At 48.7% G+C, this 24,457-nt stretch overlaps 1 protein-coding gene across 2 annotated transcripts in view; it reads left to right on the top strand.

The window, feature by feature from the left end:
- The first annotated feature begins 4,915 nt into the window (after positions 1–4,915).
- The window catches only part of BAIAP2L1 (BAR/IMD domain containing adaptor protein 2 like 1), a 96,281-nt gene continuing 76,739 nt past the window's right edge, over positions 4,916–24,457 (top strand). For both annotated transcript variants that reach the window (XM_075318054.1, XM_075318053.1), the window contains exon 1: positions 4,916–4,988. In XM_075318054.1, coding sequence (XP_075174169.1) covers positions 4,919–4,988 — 70 coding nt within the window. In that variant the 5' untranslated portion in view covers positions 4,916–4,918. The remainder of the gene's footprint in view (positions 4,989–24,457) is intronic.

Genomic DNA, 24,457 nt, shown 5'->3' with positions numbered 1-24,457 from the left:
ACATAGCACAAGAAGAGCTGCAGGCTGCAACTCTCAGCTGTCTGCTGTATATTGGCTGGTTATGAAAAATAGAGGGGATCCCATGCTTTTTTTTTTTTTTTTTTTTGTTTGATTTATTAAAAAAAAAAAAAATGGGATTCCACCCATTTTTCTAAAACCAGCCAAGGTACAGCAGACAACTGGGGGCTGATATTATTAGGGTGGGAAGGACCATGGTTATTTGGTCCTTTCCAGCCTAACGATTGCAGCCAGCTGCTGCCCCAGAAATGGCACATCCAGTAGATGCGCCAATTCTGGCACTGGACTGGCTCTTCCCATTGCCCTGGTGCGGCAGCAGTCGGGGTAATAAGTAGTTAATGACAGCCTTAGATTGGTAATGGGAGGTGTCTGAAACCCCCCCATCAATAATCTGTAAGGAAAAGTAAATAAGCACAAACACTCCAAAAATCCTTTATTTGAAGTAAGACAAAAAACACCTTCTTTCACCGCTTTATTAACCCCAAAAACACCCCTGCAGGCCCGACGTAATCCAAACGAGGTCCCACGCCGCTTCCAGCACTGCTACATCTGAAGCTCACAGCGAGTGCAATAGAACATGACTGCCCGCTGTGAGGTCCAGGCAGCAACTGAAGTGAGCTGCACGATCAGCGGTGGACACCGCGTCATACCCAGCTATGCTGTTTGCCAAGTTACTATACTTTGAGGACCCCCTGCACGCACACTGATGAAGGTCTTGGACCGAAACATCTGTGCTTGTGCTGGTCCTACAAGTTCTTCACAATAAAAACCACTATTCACATCGATCTTGAGTGCCAAGTTTCTACATCTACTTGAGACAGTTCTGGACCCTATTTGAGCACAACCCCAGAAGTGCCGTGTGTATCAACTCGCTTTATATGGGGACCAGCACCTGGCCAGATACCAGAGATTAATCCTCGCCGACCCCAAGTAAGCGGGGGATTGATCTACCAGTCCTCCGAAATGCATGGAGAAAACGCCAAAAGAATTGACATGCTGCATCTTTGTGGTCACTACAAAGATGCAGGCAAAGAAAAACTGGAACGTGCGGACAGCAAAAATGAAATCTCATAGACTTTGCTGGGGAAGAAAATGCATGCAGTTTTGGTACCAAAACTGCATCGGAAAACATGCGTCAAAAAACGCAGCGTGCGCACAAGGCCTTATGCTGCTCTCAGATTAGTTGGCAAAAACCTGAGGACCGGTTTCCTTTATTGATAGTTAAGGTCCAGTCACACATAACGAGATCGTGAACGAGATCGCTACTACGTCACAGTTTCCGGATCGTTGCTGAGTCGTTGGTGAAATCGTATGTGAGGTGTCACACACGCAGACTTTAGGAACGAGCATGCGATCTTGTAAATCGTCGGGACCCTGTCGCACACGGGGACACAACTACACGCCACTCATCTAGGTCGTTAACGAAATCGTTAGCTAGGTGTTAAACATACAGATCCATCCTGCCCAGCAGGACTCCGAGCCAAAAATGGCCCAGGCTGTTCAGCATCCACCAATGATTTCTCAGCAGGGGGCGGATCGTTGGTACATGTCAAACACGACGAGATCGCTAGTGAAGTCGTTGTTGCGTCACAGAAACTGTGACGTAGCAACAATCTCGTTCACGATCTCGTTACGTGTGAAGTGGCCTTAAGATGTTGCTAAACTTGTAGCATGAGGCAACTTATCAATGTCCTAAAGATTACATTACGGTCAGTCAATGCGCCCATACTCCAATGACCGGAACAAGGCTGTGTTAGATGGTAATTCAACCGTTAAGCTGCTTGTACTGCAAAGAACCTTCTGCTGAATTGATAAGTAAATTATTGTACTTTGTACTGTCTATGAAGACAAATTGCGTACAAGTGTTTTATATTTTTTTCTCATACATACAGAGACTACTGGGTACAGTAAATACCTTCTAAATATTGCAGTGGCTGAATGCACCAAGACTGCCTTCTCGATGCTCCACCAGGAGGTTGACCACACGTGAGACAATAGTGAGAAAGTATCTCCTGCATTTCTTAAGATCCATCCACTGTCAATTCATCACCTATATGTAAATATGTTCCTTGTTTGCTGCTTGTTCGGACACCTGCTATATGTAGTCACTCCGTGACTGTCCTGATTATTCGATGTGGATCATCTAATTGTCCAACATTTTCATGTGTGGTGCTGTAGACTGTCAATGTCAAGTGGCTGAAGGACACATTGGATAAGTATGTGTATCTGACATGTCAGTGATGTGGTATGTGGAAGGGTATGGTCCTCCACGTGGAATCCGAACAACGAGGCGCTTCCTATTGAGACTTTGCTCTTCATTAGTGTTGGGCTGCCATACTAGGCTGAATCCAACCCTTGTAATGGCGTCCTGGAGTTTACTCCATATGTGAATACTTCCTAAATTCAACTTTTATGAAAAGAAGGATAGATGTACATTAATGAATTGGTGTCAGATGATAGCGGTCAACCTTGATTCAGAAGTACACTAGTTGGACAGTCCCTACTTGTTAGAAGGTTCCTCAATAATCAGTTATGAATGGTAGGGACAGCTTTAATATTCCTACAGCGCCATCACAGGGGAAACAGAGTATTACACTTTGCATAATAAAATCAATGGATTGTCTGGGTAATTTTGGACAGGTCAGGTCCTCCAGAGAAAAGACCCTCTTTATCATTGTGGTCAACTCCTGCTAACAGATGAGGAACCTGGACATAATCCCCATTTGTTAACAAAAAGGTATATTAAAATTGTTTTTTAGATTAGACATCCCTCTTTTATTATGCTTGGTAATTCACAGCTGATGGGACGGGAAAAATCGGATTTTATCCCTGTGCACCGTAAAGGATCAGACAAGCTAGAACTTGACAAACGCTGTTCTTCTAAGAGGCACCAGACTCAACACCTGATAGCCATAGGGATGGAGAGCTAGCTCAACCTAGACCCTACAATAGCGGCGTAGACATCTTCTGTGCCGCCCCTGCGTCAGCAGCCGGGCTGCTCTGATTCGGATCCGCTGTGGCTCAAGGGGTCTCCGGACCCGGAGGGGTCGTGCGGTCACTCAAAGGGGGCTATGTACAGGGGATCGTGTGGACAGTTTGTGACGCCACCCGTGGTGTGTGGTAAGGGTGAAGTACCACCGCTGCGGCTGGGAGTACCCGGTGGCGATGGTGGTCTGAATCCCATGCCCGTTGGTGTTGCTTGTTAGCCTGTGACCTTGACCTTGGCACCTCTTTCTGTGGTGGGTCCCTTTCAGCTTGAAACTAAAATGGGTCCCGCTCACCCGTATGGCTGAGTGAGCTTGCTCTCAGGGTTCACGCTTGGGCATTTCTGGACTATGCAGTGGGAAAGTCCTATCCCCCTCGTTGCGCTAGTACCCCGATTTTTGGAGCGATTGGAGAACGGATCTTAAAGGCTCCGTCCTTGAGGGGTGAATTACCAGGATGCCTGAAGCTACTTCCTGGCCTAGGGTCCACGTACCCCGTCATGCCCTGGCCCCTGCCCGGTGATGGCACAAGGCCGCCGGCTGTCCTCATCGACAGTCCGTGCCCCTTGTCACGATCCCTTGCGACTGGTGTCCAGTGTCTACCAGGCCCAGACAAACGACTGCCACCTAGTAACTGAGGAGCCCAGCTCCTGACCTCCTCTCACTTTCACCTCCAACACTACACTCTCCTTTACTGACACTCCTCACCTCCCCTCAACCAACCCCCCCAAGTGGCCAGCCCTATTCCCTTCAGGCTGTCCACTGGTGTGTCTGGTGGGTGTGGTGCAGAGTGTTCCTAGGGTTTTGATTTAGCTTGTTCTTAGCAACACCAAAGGTCAGGGACCCGTAACCAAGGAGGAGGTGGATATTGTACAGAAGGGCAGATTGCACAATACCCTGTGACGACCTGATAGGCCAGGGCGTCACACTTCCATGGCACGTGTTCTTTCTTAAAGGGGCTTTACAGCCTTACGATCCGCTGTCCTCAGTCCCTATCCTCTTCAAAAGGAGCTAATGTATAGTTCTCAGCAGAAGATGCTATAAATTGAGCAAAGATGTCCATTTTGCATCCATCCACCGCTTGAGCTAATAAGTGATCATGGAGGTGCTGGATGGTTGGACCCTCCCCCCCCCCCCCACACCCCACCCCACCCCACACCCCACCCCACCGATCTGATATGGATGACTAGAGTTGGTGCAAATTTATTCACACGTCCCATTCTATCGGCCATAAGAGTGGTCATGGCCACTGGATGGGATAGATGGTACCGCCTCGTAAATTAAGGCATCCATTGCTCTTCTTTTGAGTAGCCGGCATGACGTGATGTCAAATGTGCCACAGACCGCAACAATGATATTGCACCTGACCGGCTATTCTGAAGGAGAGTCGCGGACTCCGGCAGGGAGGAGGAGGTACGCTCCCACCAAGCTGCCACAGATCAATGCTGAGGCCAATGGAATTGGATGTGCAAATTGATTCGCAACTCTATTGATGACACTTCCATAGAATTGGTCTTCCATATCGTAAGGCCCTTTAAATTGCTCATAAATTCTTTCTCTCCACATGCACATTCAGAAATCCAGAATACTTCATCCTTCTTTGCCTCAACATCTGCAGTCTTGAGTGTCAAGACATTCTCATACACATTAGATAGGCATTCTCTATAAACTGGCAGCTTTGGTCAACTTTTATTTGCACACCTTACATTAACTTTTAGTCTTCACAAGTCATTAAATCAAATGGGTTATTCAAGATGAGAAGAAGAAAAAACATTTCTCCAGAAATGGCGCCTCTTCTGTCTATGGCTATGTCTGGTATTGCAGCTCATAATTCATAAATTTTATTTTCCGCAACATACAATGTTCATTTTTCAGTCATTCTTATGTACTTTTCCTTTTTAATCTTACAGAATGTTATGGACCAATTCAACCCCGGGTTAAGAAACCTTGTTAATTTGGGAAAAAACTATGAAAAGGCAGTGTCTGGTAAGTCCTCTTTTATGGCTATCAATGTTTTATAATCAGATTATAGACACTGAAGCTGATTTATATTACAGCTAGCTTACTTTGCTGGCAAATTGTATTTATCCAACTAGCGGAGTCCACCATTGGAGATATTGGACTTATTTGCCTTTTCTGCATGGGAAGATCAACACAAATGTATGTAATGGATAGGCATGTTGATATTCATTAATGGCATAAAAGAATGTGTTGCTCAGCCTCCGTTGGAATCTTGCTTCCACCTGCAACAATGATGCGTCAACTAGAGGCAATGTGACCTCTGTAGCTAATCACTGACTGGTCTCCCTCACGAGAACCTCAAAATAGAACAGAGGGGCAGAATCCTGCACAGTGATGGTCACACAGTGTGGCTGTATCTAGTACTGCAGTTCATCCCTTTCACATAAATGGGGATGAGAGTGATTTGAGCTGGAAAAGCAATGTACCCTGTGATCCGATTTATATTGATGACCTATTACTAATCCTATGTTCATGACTTCATTACCGATCATGTATTGATTACCCCACTGCTGATCTTATATCGATGGGCCAATACCGATCCTATATCGATGGCCCAATACTGAACCTAATTTAATGACCTATTACTGATTTTATATTGATTTGATTGACCAAACTTGTCCTAATTTAATGAGCAATTAATTATTTTATATTGATGGCTCAATACTGATCCTAATTTACTGACCAAGTAACAATCCTATATTGATGGCCCATAACTGATCCTATATTGATGGCTCAATACTGATCCTAATTTAATCATTTATTACCAATCCTATATATCTATGGCCTAATACTGATCCTAATTTAATGACCTACTGATCCTGTATTGATGGTCCAATACTGATCCTTATTTAATGACCTATTACTGATCCTATATTGATTGCCCAAAACTGATCCTAATTTAAGGACCCATTGCCGATCCTATATTGATGGCCCAATACTGATCCTAATGTAATAACCCATTACCAATTCTATACTGATGGCCCAATACTGATCCTCATTTAATGACCTATTACTGATCCTATATTGATGGTCAATTCCTGATCCTATATTAGTTGCTTGTTACAACAGATGAGCAAATCAATTCACGGAACCCTGATGAAGCGTTCACATCAGTAGTCCATGACCAACAGATGGGAGCCCAATGAACTGCCAAAATCCCCAGTGCCTCTTCTGATTAGTGGGCCTTGTGTGATGTCATCGTTGAGGTGTGACATAGGCTTGAATTTTCTCTGTACCTACCAATCAAGAGAGGCGCTGTGGATTACAGAAGTTAGAAGGCCGTTATCAGGGCTCCGATCTGGCAGCCACAAAGTAGTGATGCAGTCAGTGAATCCGAGTCCTACAAATCTATTACCAATCATACATTAAACACTTATTACTGATCACAGATTGATATATTTATGATAATCTGTTACCGATCGTACATTAAGGACTTATACTGATTTGTATATTGATAACTTACTCTAGTGTAAGATCATAGAAAACCGCTGTACACGTTATTAGCAGTGGTGAGCTGTTTTGAGCTCGTTGTTGGTCTTTCTTGAAGTCTCACCATTCGTTAATCTAGCCCCGGCTTTCCTAGAGCCGTAATGATCTGTGACTAAGGCTCTTCCTCCGTGTTTTGCATATCTGTCTGGTATTGCATTGTGATATTGTGTATGTGGAACATCCAATTTTCATATTTTTGCTTACGGTTTAGGCCTTAACCCCATCTCTGCTTCACATGATGCAACGTAGCAGCATTTCAGGAATAACTTACAAAAATATTTCAAGTAGAGGGGATAAATGGATAGGACAGATTTCATCACATCATACAGACCAATTTAGATTGATACTGATCTGATCCCATTGATTGGTCAACAGCTATCTCCTCTTCACCATAAGTGTGGTCAGTTCAAGGGGCACTTTACAATGAAAGTGGAATAAGAAGCAAATCTTGTGCTGTTTATCATGAGAGAGGTTATAAGTGGTCAGTTTTTACTCAACAGTAAATTGGTCTACTTTTGATCTGTTGACAGGTCCTCATTTTTTTATATTTATGCCATAAGTGGCTGAAAGGTGCAGGTTCGAGAGCTCAGAATATTTGCTGATTCACCATTCTCATTGTAGTCATTTTTCCCCATAAAAAGGAATCTGTGAGCACTTTTTTGTATGTAATCTGAAAGCAGCATGATGTAGGGACTGAGACCCTGATCCCAGTGCTAGGCTATGTGTTGCTGTTTCAATCAAATCTATATTTTATTAACACTTCAGGACTAGGTGTCCCGTTCCTTCTAGTCAACTGCTCTGTGTAACCCTGCTCCCAGCACTGATTGGCAGCTTTCTGTGTACACATTGCATTGGCACAAAACTGACTATCAGTGGTGTGGGTGGAGTAATACTTTGCTCAGCCTTCTGAGCACTGCTTGATCTGCAGCAGCAAAAAAAAAAAAAAAAGTTATTGCATAAAAAAAAGGCAGCTGACACATCATTGGAATGTGGGTCTCAGCCACTACGTCATGCTGCTATCAGATTACATAGCAAACACCTGATATCTCCTCATTAAAAGGAATCTCTTATCAGGAACTGAAGCTCTGAGTAAATTCCACCTTAAAGCTGGTGTCACACACAGCGACAACGACAACGACGTCGCTGCTACGTCACCATTTTCTGTGACGTTGCAGCGACGTCCCGTCGCTGTCGCTGTGTGTGACATCCAGCAACGACCTGGCCCCTGCTGTGAGGTCGCCGGTCGTTGCTGAATGTCCAGCTTCATTTTTTCGTCGTCACTCTCCCGCTGTGACACACACATCGCTGTGTGTGACAGCGAGAGAGCGACGAAATGAAGCGATCAGGAGCCGGCACTGGCAGCTGCGGTAAGCTGTAACCAGCGTAAACATCGGGTAACCAAGGGAAGACCTTTCCCTGGTTACCCGATGTTTACGCTGGTTACCAGGCTCCGCTCTTGCTGCCAGCGCCGGCTCCTGCACTGTGACATGTGGCTGCAGTATGCATCGGGTAATTAACCCGATGCATACTGTAGCAAGGAGAGCAAGGAGCCAGCGCTAAGCAGTGCTCGCGGCTCCCTGCTCTCTGCACTGTGACATGTAGCTGCAGCACACATCGGGTTAATTAACCCGATGTGTGCTGCAGGAGAGCAAGGAGCCAGCGCTAAGCGCGGCTCCCTGCTCTCTGCACATGTAGCACAGCGACGTTATGATCGCTGCTTCTGCTGTGTTTGACAGCTAAGCAGCGATCATAACAGCGACTTACAAGGTCGCTGTTACGTCACCGAAAATGGTGACGTAACAGCGACGTCGTTATCGCTGTCGTTTAGTGTGAACCCAGCTTTAGGCTATGTGCGCACAGTGTGTTTTTCGCAGCATTTTTGCGCGTTTTTCGGGTGCGTTTTTGGCCTCAAAACTGCAGGACTTTGCTTCCCCAGCAAAGTCTGAGTTTTCATTTTTGCTGTCCGCACACATTTTTTTTTTTTTACCTGCGTTTTTGAGTTAAAAAAAAAAAATGGACATATCAGTTCTTTCCTGCGTTTTTCTGCGTTTTCTGCCCATGCAATGCATTTGAAAAACGCAGAGATCAAAAACGCAGCAAAACACGCACCAAATCGCGGCAAAAACGCATGCGTTTTTTGATGCGTTTTTTCGACGCAGGTGCGTTTTTGTGCATTTTTAGCGGCCAAAAATGCACAAAAACGCAGCGTCAAAAAGACGCAGTGTGCGCACATAGCCTTAGGTTGTGTATTTTATATAGTGTGTGTGTGTGTGTGTGTGTGTGTGTGTGTGTGTGTGTGTGTGTGTGTGTGTGTGTGTGTGTGTGTGTATGTATTGTAATGACCTGGGCCCCGAACATATTGGGGGACACGTCTGGCAGCAGGATCGAGACACACATGAGCACTTTATCACTTAAACAGTCCAGGTGATTTATTCACATCCTGATAAACCACGCAATGTAACTGGCCACAGCCACTCTCCTGCAGGACAACAATGTCCCACTATCGGTTTAAACCAGAGTGTCCATTCAGTTCATTCTCTGGCATCAGCCAGTCCACATCCCCTTTTTTCATGATGTTACCTGTCAGTCGCTTTGTAGGTTTCATCCAGGCTCGACTTTCCAGGAGACTCTCTCTCACTGGGCTCACTAACCAGGTCCTCGGACCAGCTCCATTTGACAGCACCTGCTGTCAGACCAGAGCCCCAGTAGACTCTGCAGCTCCTTGGATTCTCAGAGCCCTTTGCTTTCTCAGCATGCACATGGTCTCCTGACCATGTGCTTTCAGCAAGATGGCTCCCACCTACTCACAGCGATCATGTGACAAATGACAGCTCCATTAAATCCCATTAGACACACCTACGCATGGGAGGTATGTGGATGGTCAGTCCCGCCCATCACTTCTGACCATCCCATGAACCCAGCCCTGAATATGTACAACAATCCTCATGGAACTACAAGTCCCAGAGAAACATTCCGGCTTCAGATTGCAGAGTATTTCCGCCTCTGCGACACATACCGGCCATTTACCACATTGCCGGTTGCATCCTTACAACGTGTGTATATATAATATGGTGAAGGTAACAGTGATTCCAGTGGTGATAGGAGCACTTGGGGCAGTGACCCTAAGTTGGAAAAATGGCTGCAACAGATTCCAGGAGCACCATCTGAGCTCTCTGTCCAGAAAAGCGCAGTGCTGGGAACAACTAAGATCCTGCGCAGAACTCTCAAACTCCCAGGCCTCTGGAAGAGGACCCGAGAATGAGGAAGGACAAATAACCACCCACAGGGGGTGAGAAGGTAATTTTTTTTTTTTTTGTGTGTGTATATATCATATATATATTTTGCCTCTGTCTGTCTGTCTTGCTCCAAAATTGTGTCCTTACGGTGACACAAAGCTGATTGGCCGCTGGGCTCGCCATGGCCCCGCCCCCCGCACGGATTGGCCGCTCGCCCAGGCTGCGCCCCCACACGGATTGGCCGGCTGCTCGCCCAGGCTCCGCCCCCCCCACAGATTGGCCTCTTGCCCCGGCACCCTGCAGGCATTGACAACTCGGCCACGCCCCGCCCCCCTCACGCAATGCACGCTAGCTCTGGCCCCGCCGCCCCCCCCACGCATTCCTCAAACCGACACGGTCACGGAGCCACGACTACCAGGTGAGTACTGTACCCCTGGGAGCCCACATCAGCGTACGCCGCCAAACCAGCCGACACATACCCTCGCATTGCTGGGGCTGGCCGGCGTATGCTGGTGTGGGCTCCCGTGCGAGCGGGGGACGAGATACGCTGGTAACCATGGTAGCATAGTTACCAGCGCATCAAGGTCCTGCAGGAACATACACACACACATAACAGCACACACACACATCAGATCACACTCACTCTCACACACACCTCACACACACATCACATCGCATCCACACACTCACAACATCCTGGGATATCGCTTGCTTCTCGGCGGCGATACTGTGCTGTGAGCTTCCAGGACCTGCCGGAGGATCACATGGCCAGAAGCATGTGGTATCTCCGGATGTTGTGAGTATGAGCGCGTATGTGCAATATCGTCAATGGGTGTGTGTGTGAGTGTATGCGATCGGGTGTGTGTGGGTGTATGCGATCGGATCTGTGAGTGTCGGCAGAGGAGCACGGCGTGCTGGAGGAGGCTGGGAGGAGAGAGGCTGATCCTGGGGAAGGCTGGGATGGGGAGGCTGAGAGAAGAGAGGCTGATGCTGGGGGAGGCTGAGGCTGGGGTAGGCTGGGAGGAGAGAGGCTGATGCTAGGGACAGAAAAGGCTGATGCTGGGAGGAGAGAGGCTGATGCTGGGGAAGGCTGAGGCTGGGGTAGGCTGGGAGGAGAGAGGCTGATGCTGGGGACCGAAAAGGCTGATGCTGGGAGGAGAGAGGCTGATGCTGGGGGAGGCTGATGCTGGGAGGAGAGAGGCTGATGCTGGGAGGAGAGAGGCTGATGCTGGGGGAGGCTAAGGCTGGGAGGAGAGAGGCTGATGCTGGGAGGAGAGAGGCTGATGCTAGGGACAGAAAAGGCTGATGCTGGGAGGAGAGAGGCTGATGCTGGGGGAGGCTGAGGCTGGGGTAGGCTGGGAGGAGAGAGGCTGATGCTGGGAGGAGAGAGGCTGATGCTGGGAGGGGAGAGGCTGAGGCTGGGAGGGGAGAGGCTGAGGCTGGGAGGGGAGAGGCTGAGGCTGGGAGGGGAGAGAGGCTGAGGCTGGGAGGGGAGAGAGGCTGAGGCTGGGAGGGGAGAGAGGCTGAGGCTGGGAGGGGAGAGAGGCTGAGGCTGGGAGGGGAGAGAGGCTGAGGCTGGGAGGGGAGAGAGGCTGAGGCTGGGAGGGGAGAGAGGCTGAGGCTGGGAGGGGAGAGAGGCTGAGGCTGGGAGGGGAGAGAGGCTGAGGCTGGGAGGGGAGAGAGGCTGAGGCTGGGAGGGGAGAGAGGCTGAGGCTGGGAGGGGAGAGAGGCTGAGGCTGGGAGGGGAGAGAGGCTGAGGCTGGGAGGGGAGAGAGGCTGAGGCTGGGAGGGGAGAGAGGCTGAGGCTGGGAGGGGAGAGAGGCTGAGGCTGGGAGGGGAGAGAGGCTGAGGCTGGGAGGGGAGAGAGGCTGAGGCTGGGAGGGGAGAGAGGCTGAGGCTGGGAGGGGAGAGAGGCTGAGGCTGGGAGGGGAGAGAGGCTGAGGCTGGGAGGGGAGAGAGGCTGAGGCTGGGAGGGGAGAGAGGCTGAGGCTGGGAGGGGAGAGAGGCTGAGGCTGGGAGGGGAGAGAGGCTGAGGCTGGGAGGGGAGAGAGGCTGAGGCTGGGAGGGGAGAGAGGCTGAGGCTGGGAGGGGAGAGAGGCTGAGGCTGGGAGGGGAGAGAGGCTGAGGCTGGGAGGGGAGAGAGGCTGAGGCTGGGAGGGGAGAGAGGCTGAGGCTGGGAGGGGAGAGAGGCTGCGGCTGGGAGGGGAGAGAGGCTGCGGCTGGGAGGGGAGAGAGGCTGCGGCTGGGAGGGGAGAGAGGCTGCGGCTGGGAGGGGAGAGAGGCTGCGGCTGGGAGGGGAGAGAGGCTGAGGCTGGGAGGGGAGAGAGGCTGAGGCTGGGAGGGGAGAGAGGCTGAGGCTGGGAGGGGAGAGAGGCTGAGGCTGGTGCAGCATGGGGGATGGAGCACGATGGGGAGTGCGCAGCATGGGGGATGGAGCACGATGGGGAGTGCGCAGCATGGGGGATGGAGCACGATGGGGAGTGCGCAGCATGGGGGATGGAGCACGATGGGGAGTGCGCAGCATGGGGGATGGAGCACGATGGGGAGTGCGCAGCATGGGGGATGGAGCACGATGGGGAGTGCACACCTCCTCCCAACACACCACACACACACACCTGCCCTACACACAAACACCGCGGCACACACACACACAACGCTACAGACACATGTGTCACCCTGGGCAAGCCAGGGGTCACAGGTCACAACACCACCACACCCCACACTCCAGGTAGGCACATCACAGCTAACCAGAAATCCTTGTTGCCTTCCTCCAGAGGCTGATGATTCACACCAGGGGGTGGGCCATGCGGTTGGCTCCGCCCACCAAGGAGATCATAGCTCTGGAGGCGGGAAGTACCAGGCAGATTAGCCCAGTCAGGGAGGAGGAAATGGAAGGAGTGGAGGAGTAGCCCAGGCAGGGCTTGAGTAAACAACAGAGAAGTGAAAGTGGAGGAAAGAAGAGTAGTAAAGGAGGAAAGCAAGAAGTGGTGACAGAGCAGAGAGTGTGCAAAGCCTGAAGGGTCCAGCTTTGTGGAGGGCCAGAACAGCAAGGTCAGCGACGGCGGTGACTGTCTGGAGGGGGACCGTTTGGAAGTTCCTGGAAGGACCCCGTTGGCTGTGTGCCCGGTGGTCTGGAGCAGTGTTCCGAAGGACAGTCAGCACCAGGGCAGGGGCCTCTCGGACCCCGGCAAGGCTAGGAGTCGCCAAATTTGCCGAATCCGTCAGTGAAGGGGACGTAGATCCCCCAGCAACCAAGTCCCGATTGACGGCAACAGCCCAACCTGAAGCAGAGAGACACCGCCACCGCCAAGGCACCAGTTTCTCAGGGCCAGCGCCTGCGGGCAAAGTGTAGAGCTCCTCCGGCCCAGATTGCAGTCGGGGAGCGGGTAACCGGAGGGAATCCACCGCTACCATCAATCAAACATAGGTGCAAGGAAGAGGGACATCACCGTCACCTACCGGGAGTGCAGGTGCAGCCGTCTGTGGGACCGTCCTACCAGCCGTTTGGTTTACCGTACAAACTGTGTCCAAGTCTCAGGCTGAGTGAGTACCACAGTGCCGCAAGGCACAGCGCTGTCCCTGCGCCCACCAAGCCCTGCACCTCCCAAGCCATCACCGGGCCCCGGGATCACCAACCCCTACCCACGGAGGGGCCACACAACACCTGGCTGCTCCCCATCACCATCCCTGGGATCCCCGCATTAAGCAGCGGTGGTGCTACACATCACCACAACCGTGGGTGGCGTCACGGACATTATCCCAACATCCCAAACAACCCCCTTTCACTCACGGGCGAGGAGTGTCGCTCGAGGAACCCCGGGATCCGGCCCACAGCTCGAGCCACCACTGAGCAGCTGCCGGACCCGAGCAGAAGGGGTGAGCGTAGTGTGCGGACACCCTCCTCCCCGCCCGCGACACACACAGCGCTCCACAAACAACACAACACACGCACAACACCACTCTTACCCCCCGCCACACCCAGAACATGTACAGCCCCTACACAAACACTTGGTAACTACACACAACAACATCTATATATACAGTTAGGTCCAGAAATATTTGGACAGTGACACAATTTTGGCGAGTTGGGCTCTGCATGCCACCACATTAAATTTGAAATGAAATCTCTACAACAGAATTCAAGTGCAGATTGTAACATTTAATTTGAAGGTTTGAACAAAAATATCTGATAGAAATTGTAGGAATTGTCACATTTCTTTACAAACACTCCACATTTTAGGAGGTCAAAAGTAATTGGACAAATAAACCAAACCCAAACAAAATATTTTTATTTTCAATATTTTGTTGCGAATCCTTTGGAGGCAATCACTGCCTTAAGTCTGGAACCCATGGACATCACCAAACGCTGGGTTTCCTCCTTCTTAATGCTTTGCCAGGCCTTTACAGCCGCAGCCTTCAGGTCTTGCTTGTTTGTGGGTCTTTCCGTCTTAAGTCTGGATTTGAGCAAGTGAAATGCATGCTCAATTGGGTTAAGATCTGGTGATTGACTTGGCCATTTCAGAATGTTCCACTTTTTTGCACTCATGAACTCCTGGGTAGCTTTGGCTGTATGCTTGGGGTCATTGTCCATCTGTACTATGAAGCGCCGTCCGATCAACTTTGCGGCATTTGGCTGAATCTGGGCTGAAAGTATATCCCGGTACACTTCAGAATTCATCCGGCTACTCTTGTCTGCTGTTATGTCATCAATAAACACAAGTGACCCAGTGCCATTGAAAGCCATGCATGCCCATGCCATCACGTTGCCTCCACCATGTGTTACAGAGCATGTGGTGTGCCTTGGATCATGTGCCGTTCCCTTTCTTCTCCAAACTTTTTTCTTCCCATCATTCTGGTACAGGTTGATCTTTGTCTCATCTGTCCATAGAATACTTTTCCAGAACTGAGCTTGCTTCATGAGGTGTTTTTCAGCAAATGTAATTCTGGCCTGTCTATTTTTGGAATTGATGAATGGTTTGCATCTAGATGTGAACCCTTTGTATTTACTTTCATGGAGTCTTCTCTTTACTGTTGACTTAGAGACAGATACACCTACTTCACTGAGAGTGTTCTGGACTTCAGTTGATGTTGTGAACGGGTTCTTCTTCACCAAAGAAAGTATGCGGCGATCATCTACCACTGTTGTCATCCGTGGACGCCCAGGCCTTTTTGAGTTCCCAAGCTCACCAGTCAATTCCTTTTTTCTCAGGATGTACCCGACTGTTGATTTTGCTACTCCAAGCATGTCTGCTATCTCTCTGATGGATTTTTTCTTTTTTTTTCAGCCTCAGGATGTTCTGCTTCACCTCAATTGAGAGTTCCTTAGACCGCATGTTGTCTGGTCACAGCAACAACTTCCAAATGCAAAACCACACACCTGTAATCAACCCCAGACCTTTTAACTACTTCATTGATTACAGGTTAACGAGGGAGATACCTTCAGAGTTAATTGCAGGCCTTAGAGTCCCTTGTCCAATTACTTTTGGTCCCTTGAAAAAGAGGTGGCTATGCATTACAGAGCTATGATTCCTAAACCCTTTCTCCGATTTGGATGTGAAAACTCTCATATTGCAGCTGGGAGTGTGCACTTTCAGCCCATATTATATATATAATTGTATTTCTGAACATGTTTTTGTAAACAGCTAAAATAACAAAACTTGTGTCACTGTCCAAATATTTCTGGACCTAACTGTATTTACATATTTAGATATATAATGTTACGCATACAGACTTGATTTCAACAATAGGTCAAATAGGTCATTTTTCTGATAATGGCTTCCCTTTAAAATTCGGGTTAGGATCTGAACGTCTTTATTGAGCCATTAGGACATATATTCGGGAATTTCGCCAATGTCCCATACCGGATAAGATCATCAGATCTAGGTGCCTGTAGATCTGGTGATCCCTATATTTCATGTAATAATCCATCTTTCCAGGTAAACTACTACCGTAACCAGGCGCCTCTGTATATAATCAGTAATCCTACCATGATAAGATTGTCTTGATAACGAGAAATCGTTTCATATCTGCGGTTTACGAGTGATCATTAAAATATGATGTTTATTTGATAGGCGGCCAAATTCATTCTTTCAACATCTCCAGCCAGGACTCATCTAAGTGTGTTATCAAAAAACCAAGGTTACTGGGCTCTGATTAACACTGGCCGTTCACATTGGATAGCGGTCATATGGACATTCACCTGGCGGCGATCTTTTCCCATCTTCCCAGTCTTCCACACACATGTACACTCTACTTGGCTGAGCGTGCATGTGATCTGAGTAGAAGTGGGATAAGGGATACCAGAGACCTCTCCCTGAAAACAAAGGTCAGGTGGTGAAGATCCCTTTACCCCATCCATGACATCTTCTTCTAAGGGGGAATTATCGGGAGGGTCCAATACTTGATAATTTACATTGGCAGAGAGCTGCAGGATAACAGTTATCTTGCGCCTAGGTTTGGCGTGTGATGCCATCTATGCTACTGGCACAAGGCTGGAGGAAGAGAGAAGAAGATCCCGTTTAGGCCAAAAACTTGTGTTCAAAATGGAAAGAGCTTAATAAAGCCGCTCTACATAATTGATGGCGGCCTGTGCTCTCAGATAGGTGGCGGCATGAAATGTGATGTGCTGTATCAAGTACCGAAGCGCGTCCTGTACATAGATTAAGTGTACACAGCTTCTCGCCAGGACTTTCTAAAATAACCATCTACGGATTCTTACTGTCTGCAGAGCTCTGGAGAAGAATTTCACTTGATTTGTTTAGATTTATGCACTTTGAAGTAATAGGACTTTGTTTTTTTTTTAAGTTTTTAGTACTATGCATTTAATTGTGATTTTTAATGAATGTTCTGTTTGGCCAGTCAAGTTCTTCAACATTAAACTTGCTCAACCATGACTTTGCTAAGGGGCTAAGGTTAAAGTAGTGGTTCACTACTTGGACAACCCCCTTCTTGGTCACTGTTCCCCAGCGCCATTGCAGTTGTGTCAGCACTGGGTCTCCTGAGGCTTGCATGACATAAGAATGTCACATGAGTCCCGGGAGAGTCAGTGCCGACAGCACTGGAACAGCATCGGAGGCTTCGCTTCACTGTTCCCCCTCCTTTGGGCAAATCGGACATTCGTAGAAAGTGAGAGAGCAGTGGCAAATTTCACTTCTTATGGATGTCGGTTATGTCTGAAGAAGGGGGAAGGTGAACCGGCCGCTGATTGACTGCAGGAATCGCGGGAGAGCCAGTGCCAACACTGGAGGGGGGAGTATAGATATCTAGCTGTTATATTTTTTTAACACCTAAATATCTATATACCCCCCCCACCTCCAGTGTCTGCACTGGCTATCCTGTGATTCATGCAGCCGATCAGCAGTTGGTTCACCTTTCCCTCCTTCAGACATAACAGACATCCGTAAGAAGTACAATTTGCCACTTCTCTCTCACTTTCTACAGATGTCTGATTTGTCCAAAGGAGGGGAGGACAGTGAAGCGAATCGGTACCTATACTCACCACTGATTCTGTGCGCTGTCGGCACTGGCTCTCCTGGGACTCATGTGACATTCTTATGTCATGCAAGCCCCGGGAGAGCCAGAGCTGACACAGCTGTAATGGCACTGGGGAACAGTGACCAAGGAGTTGTCCACGTAGTGGACAACCCTTTTAGCCACTGTAGGGAAAAAAAAAATTTCAACTTCATCAAACTCTACATTTGTCCCAATGCAATCATGCAAGACACATTCTTCTGACATTCTCCAAACCCCTGCATCCTCATCAGTAGCAGATAATGTAGTGGGAATTGTTATTCCACAGAACATGTTTCCACTGCTTCAGAGTCAAGTGGTGGCGGCTTTATACCACTCTATCCAGGAGTTGGCATTGCGCTTGGTGATGTATGGCTGCGTGCAGCTTTACAGCCATGAAACTCCCGGTGGAGATGTAGCGCCCCTGAGACCCTCAGGGCACTACAAGGAGCTGCATCCTCTTGGGGATGCAGGACCTACCCCCTGGGACCTGGAGTACCAGTGCCTTTTCCACCAAAACACAATCTAAATCCTAGTTCTCCTCTCCACACTGGGCATAGAGGGTTAACCACCTAAGGGGATGGTTGCCATGGGAACAATTCCCTGGGTATAGCCAGCGTGGTGGAAGGGGTCAGTCAGTCAGTCGGAGAGGAGTCGAGAGTCGGGAGCACAGAGGAGTGGTGTACGGATGTGCCTGAGCTGGATTTGTGCAACGGTGACCCTGGGGCACAGGAGAGAGGTCGCCAGGACGGGTACCGAGATACCGCTGGGACCGGAGCACGCACAGGGCCCTAGGTCAAGCAGAAGTTTTAGACTGTTCGGTAAAGTCCGTGAAGGTGTCCTCACCGGGCAGGTATTTGCCAAAGCAAATAACCGGGGGCATCAGCAGTAAACTAGGATCGGAGTTCGGACACTTACCTCCCCGCAGGGTCCGCACTGCCCGCCGTACGGAGAAGGAAACTGTGTACCCCAAAAGGGACAGTCTGGGTCCCCAAACGCTCCACGCTATGGGGACTCAATCTACATAGAGTTCCGGGGACAGTGCAACCTGGGTCAGTACATTGGCACTGATCCTCCGGGGACCTGAACCGGCAACCCCTGGGTCCACAGTGAGTGGAGACGGTTAAAGACAACCTGGTGTGGTCTCTCTTATTACCCCTCATCATCTCCCAGGCACAGCCCTACCTGCGGAGGGCCTACCATCACAGCTGCTACTACCACCAGCCCTGGGAGTACCTACATTAAGCAGCGTCACATGGCAAAAACTCTTATCTCTCCTGTAAATAACCCCCATTAACAAAAGGGGCCCAGAGCACGAGACCGGCCAACGGCCACCAGAGTGACCTTCCCATTTGTTACCGCCCGGAACAGAGTACCCCCATCTCTGGGCGCTACAGAGACAGTTTTTCCAAGAGTACGTTTGCATTGTGCATTTATTGTGTCAACAGAGCGAAGGTGACTTCTATGCTCTTTTGGTATTTCCCAGGTTGGTATACTTTGCTATACCTTTATATTGTGTAGAAAGAGGTTTTTTTAAACAGAGGCAGCCTCCAAAAAATACCTTGCCTTATGTGTTTTTATAACATGGAAGCCTATGGGTGACCTATAAAACTGTGCAAAAATTGTAATCGGATGTGGAGCATACCAAGGAAACAATCGGGCCCTCGACTAGGCACACTGTCTTCCCTTAGGGCGCAGACTGTATTCTGTCCCCTAGGTTTATATAGTATGCGCTTCTCGCCAGGCCATGCTTGGTTATATGTAAATGTCTCACCGGTCAGTGCACCTAGCCAGACTGTTTATTTTTTCACTTGTAATTCTGGATGTCTTCCCAAAATTTGAGCATTATATGTGCTGGAAACAAATGATACGTGCATATTTTACATAAAGTATACATATACAGGAGAGGCAAAAAATGGTTTACATATCCCTAGAATGTACCCAATGTGCTCGGCGTCATAGATCACATTACTCAGTGGCTCCAGCTGTCGTAGTTATGGATTTCAGCAAAAATGTTTGACAATCTGATTGTATGGAAATCTCATCCATTGGTCTGAGTGTGTTTTAGATATACTGTATGTAGGTTGTCCTATCAGAGCTGTACTATGCCAGCTGAAATAAACGTGCCCCTACCTGCCCCAACAAGGAAGGATATACACCTTGTGCAGAATTATTAGGCAAGTTGTATTTTAGAGGATTTTTTTTATTATTGATCAACAACTATGTTCTCAATCAACCCAAAAGACAAATAAATATCAAAGCTTAATATTTTTGGAAGTTGGAGTGGTTTTTTTTTTTTTTTTTTTTTTTTTTTTAGATTTGGATATCTTAGGAGGATATCTGTTTGTGCAGGTAACTATTAGGCTAAGTTCACATTTCCGCTAAAATGTATCAGTCACAATCCGCTGCTCTGGTAAACAACGGAATCCGTTTAGCGGATTCCGTTGTTCCCATAGACTTGTATGAGCAGCGGATTGTGACTGATGATGCTGCGTTGCACCCTCCGCCCGACTGATCAGTCGTGGAACGACTGACCGCCGGGCGGGAGGAACGCAGCCTGTAACGTTTTTTGAGCAGCGCGATCCGTCGGATTTCGCTGCGCATGCTCTCTGGCTTCCTGCACACGTAACCAGCTTTGGTTGGTTACCCGATATTTACCCTGGTTACGGTGCAAGGAGCCAGCGCTAAGCGGTGTACGCCCGTAACCAAGGTAAATATCGGGTAACCAAGGTAAACATCGGGTGCCTTGCTGTTACCCGATATTTAGTCTGGTTACGTGTGCAGGGAGGCCGACACTTCCCCGCTCGGCCCCGCCCCCTTCTGCACTCCGCACATGTGTGTACACACACACACACACACTCACCTGTCCCCAGCCATGCAGACCAGCACTGCCACTGACACCCTCGTCTGGCTCCGCCCCCTCCCGCACTCCGCATGTGCACACACACTCACACTCACACACACACACACACACACACTCACACTACTCACACATACACTCACCTGTCCCCAGCCATGCAGACCGCAGCACTGCCACTGACATCCTCAGTACCTGGCTCCGCCCCTCCCGCATTCAGCATGTGTGTGTGTGTGTGTATATATATATACACACACACACACACCTGTCCTGCAGTCCCTGCGGCACTGACGTCCTCAGTGCCACGGCCCCGCTCGGCTCCGCCCCCCCCCCCCCGCACACAACGGAGTCCGACAAAGAGTTCTGTTCTTTGTCATCCGTTGTACAGAGTTGTACAGCGCATCAGTCACATGCGTCATGTGACTGATACAAAACAACGGAAATGTGAACTTAGCTTTCCTGTGCAGCATTATTAGGCAACTTAATAAAAACCAAATATATTCCCATCTCACTTGTTTTATTTTCACCAGGTAAACCAATATAACTGCACAACATTTAGAAATAAACATTTCTGAAATGCAAAAACAAAACCCCAAAAAATTAGTGACCAATATAGCCACCTTTCTTTATGATGACACTCAGCAGCCTACCATCCATAGATTCTGTCATTGCTTGATCTGTTAACTATCAACATTGCGTGCAGCAGCCACCACAGCCTCCAGACACTGTTCCCATAGAAGGACTGTTTTCCCTCCCTGTAGATCTCACATTTTATGAGGGACCACAGGTTCTCTATGGGGTTCAGATCAGGTGAACAAGGGGGCCATGTCAGTTGGATGCATGTGATGGAGCATTGTCCTGCATGAAAATCATGTTTTTCTTGAATGATACCGACTTCTTCCTGTACCACTGCTTGAAGAAGTTGTCTTCCAGAAACTGGCAGTAGGTCTGGGAGTTGAGCTTCACTCCATCCTCAACCCGAAAAGGTCCCACAAGTTCATCTTTGATAATCCCAGCCCATACCAGTACCCCACCTCCACCTTGCTGGCGTCCGAGTCGGAGTGGAGCTCTCTGCCCTTTACTGATCCAGCCTCTGTCCCATCCATCAGGCCCATCAAGAGTCACTCTCATTTCATCAGTCCATAAAACCTTTGAAAAATCAGTCTTGGACCAGTCTTGATGTTTTATCTTATGTTTCTTGTTCAGTGATGGTGGTTTTTCAGCCTTCCTTACCTTGGCCATGTCCCTGAGTATGGCACACCTTGTGCTTTTTGATACTCCAGTAACGTTGCAGCTCTGAAATATGGCCAAACTGGTGGCAAATGGCATCTTGGCAGCTTCACGCTTGATTTTCCTCAATTCATGGGCAGTTATTTTGCGCCTTTTTTGCCCAACATGCTTCTTGCGACCCTGTTGGCTATTTGCCATGAAACGCTTGATTGTTTGGTGATCATGCTTCAAAACTTTGGCAATTTCAAGACTGCTGCATCCCTCTGCAAGACATCTCACAAATGTGGACTTTTCAGAGCCCGTCATATCTCTCTTCTGACCCATTTTGCCAAAGGAAAGGAAGTTGCCTAATAATTAAGCACACTTACCGTATATAGGGTGTTGATGTCATTACACCACACCCCTCCTCATTACAGAGATGCACATCACCTGATTTACTTAATTGGTAGTTGGCTCTCAGCCTATACAGCTTGGAGTAGGACGACATGTATAAAAAGTGTCATGTGATCAAAATACTGATTTGCCTAATTCTGCACACAGTGTATAGGTGAAGTTCTGCTGTTACCCTCTGATCAGCATTTTGGACAATTTTTGGTTGGTGCAATTTCACGTTTCACACAGACCCAGACATACTGATTGCTAGTCAGGATGAGGGAACTGCTCGGTAACCCAAAATTTTGATGCTCTGTACTCTTGTACTTAGTATAATGGAAGTCAATGGGAACTCGAGCATTTTTCTGTAAGATTAATGCAATTGGATGTAAAATGTTTGGTCTTAGAGGAATAATATAGATGGGGAGTAGTGAACAGAATGAAATCAGACTAGGGATTGTGATAGCCTTTCAGCAAAAATTAACAAAAAGAATATACAATTTCGGGTAGAGTGCTTAATTGGACTAACAAGTGACCTCAAATCACCTATTAAAATACAAATTTTATTACAATAATCCTAAAATATTCCCAGAAAAACACAAAAACAGAGTCAGGTAAGTCCTTATATAGTGATAATAGAGAGGGGGGACGGGGAGGGGGGCCCTGGTGACCCTAGATAGAAAAAAGAAAAGTCCCTTCTTAACAACGGAGGGTGTGACACCTTAGGTTTCTGGGCGCCCCGTTCCACGTAGACAATCCCTTTCCCTGACCTTAAATAGGGAAGATGACCCAAAGGGGAAAGAGGAGACCCCAAAATGGTTAAGATCTAGAGATTTAGCTAGAAATAGAGAAGTGTCTACTGTGCCGCCTCAGCAGCAGATCGAACCGCTCAGATCCGGGTGTGGTGATCGTTCGTGGCTCGAGGGTCTCCGGACCCGGGGGCTTAGGGGCCACACTCAAATGGAAAGGGAGTATTTACAGGGGATTTGGTATAGTTCGTGACGCCAACCGTGGTATACGGTAATTGGGAGTACCGCCGCTGACGTTGGGAGCACCCGGGGTGATGGAGTGGGGCAGCTAGGTGACGTTGCCCTCCACGGGTAGGGGAAGGCCCCGGGACTCTGGATGGTGATGCAGGGATGCAGTGCAGGGGTCAGTCGGGTAATCACTCGGCAATGAAGCAGACGCTGACAACAGGGTAAACAAAGTCTCTTAACGCCGTTGCCTTTCGAGGGGAGCTCGTCCGGGTCCCGTTCCCTACAGCACTGCCGGTGGTCTGTAACCTGCCTCCTGGCACTAAGTTTTAGTTTGTGTGTTGTGGCCAAGCTATCCGGGCCCTGCTCCCCACTGTGGCCAAGTGAAGGAGCCTGCTCTCAGGAGCTCACGCTTGGGATTTTAGTGGGCTGCTTGTTAGTAAAGCCCTATCCCCCTCGTTGCGCTAGTGCCCCTGATCTCTGAGCTGGTGGGAACAGTCCATTAAGGCCTTGTTCTCCGCAGGTTAATTGCCGGGTCGCATGAAGCTTCTCCCCAACCTAGGGTCTGTGTACCCCATTGTGCCTTCAGTCCCAGACCGGTGATAGGACCAGGCTGCTGACTGTCCTCCTCGACGGGTTCCAGGCACCTAGCCTTAATCCCCTGCGACCGGGGGTCTGACTCCTCTAGGTCCAGACCACCATCTGCGACCTAGTTTACTTCTCCCCTGGGAGCATCAACTCCCAGCTTCCTCAGAGCTCCTCACAGCTTGAGGGCTACCACTGAACTGACTTGATACCTCCCTGTCTGACCTCTAGGTGGGCGGCCCTATTCCTGCTTAAGCAGCCCACTGGTGTGCCTGACAGGTGTGGTGCAAAGTGTATCTAGGATTTGGGAATGCTGATGGAGGCAGTACTGCAGGATGGAGACCCAGAACCATGGGGGGTTAACTACTGCACGGGGAGGGCAGATTGTGCAGTACCCTGTGATGACCTGAATAGTTCAGGGGCATCACAATTACTATTACTATTTCAAATTTGTGGGGTTGGATAAATGCCCCCTAGTATACACCTTCAATTCCTGACCCAGATGGTATACAACCACTGAAAACAGGATGGCGCAAAAAATGCAGTGTCCTGCACAAATTTACTAATGTGGTACACCTAAAAATGTCACACAATAATATGTCACAAGATACCACCATAATCCTGATACAATCATGGCAGGATTATATGAAGTTGGCAGAAAAATTGCTACCACCCAAAAAATGTTATCCTAAATATATGTCCCAGTAACCCTTGTCATAAATGGTAATACAAAATGACATAGGATAACACTAGGAAGAAAAATAATGATCAACTTCCCTGAAAAAGCCTTCATCCCTGCCTGGTCACAACGCGTTTCTCCTTTCCCATTAGAGGTTCGTCAGGAGCCTTAGGGAGATGTCAGCGAGTCCTGTAATGTGATGATCCATGGCTGTAAGCACTTGATCGCCTTTCCTAAAAAGTGATTGATTTATTTTAGTTATTTTTTTTACCTCTAAGGCTATAACTAATGATGAGCGAGCACTACCATGCTCGGGTGCTCGGTACTCGTAACTAGTGATGAGTGAGCACTACCATGCTCAGGTGCTCGGTACTCGTAACTAGTGCTGAGCGGGCACTACCATGCTCGGGTGCTCAGTACTCGTAACTAGTGCTGAGCGGGCACTACCATGCTCGGGTGCTCGGTACTCGTAACTAGTGATGAGTGAGCACTACCATGCTCAG

This window comes from Anomaloglossus baeobatrachus, chromosome 7 (assembly GCF_048569485.1).
Source record: "Anomaloglossus baeobatrachus isolate aAnoBae1 chromosome 7, aAnoBae1.hap1, whole genome shotgun sequence".
Classification (NCBI taxonomy): domain Eukaryota; kingdom Metazoa; phylum Chordata; class Amphibia; order Anura; family Aromobatidae; genus Anomaloglossus; species Anomaloglossus baeobatrachus.
The sequence above is the reverse complement of the archived record's forward strand: the minus strand, read 5'-3'. Positions and strand labels throughout refer to the sequence as shown.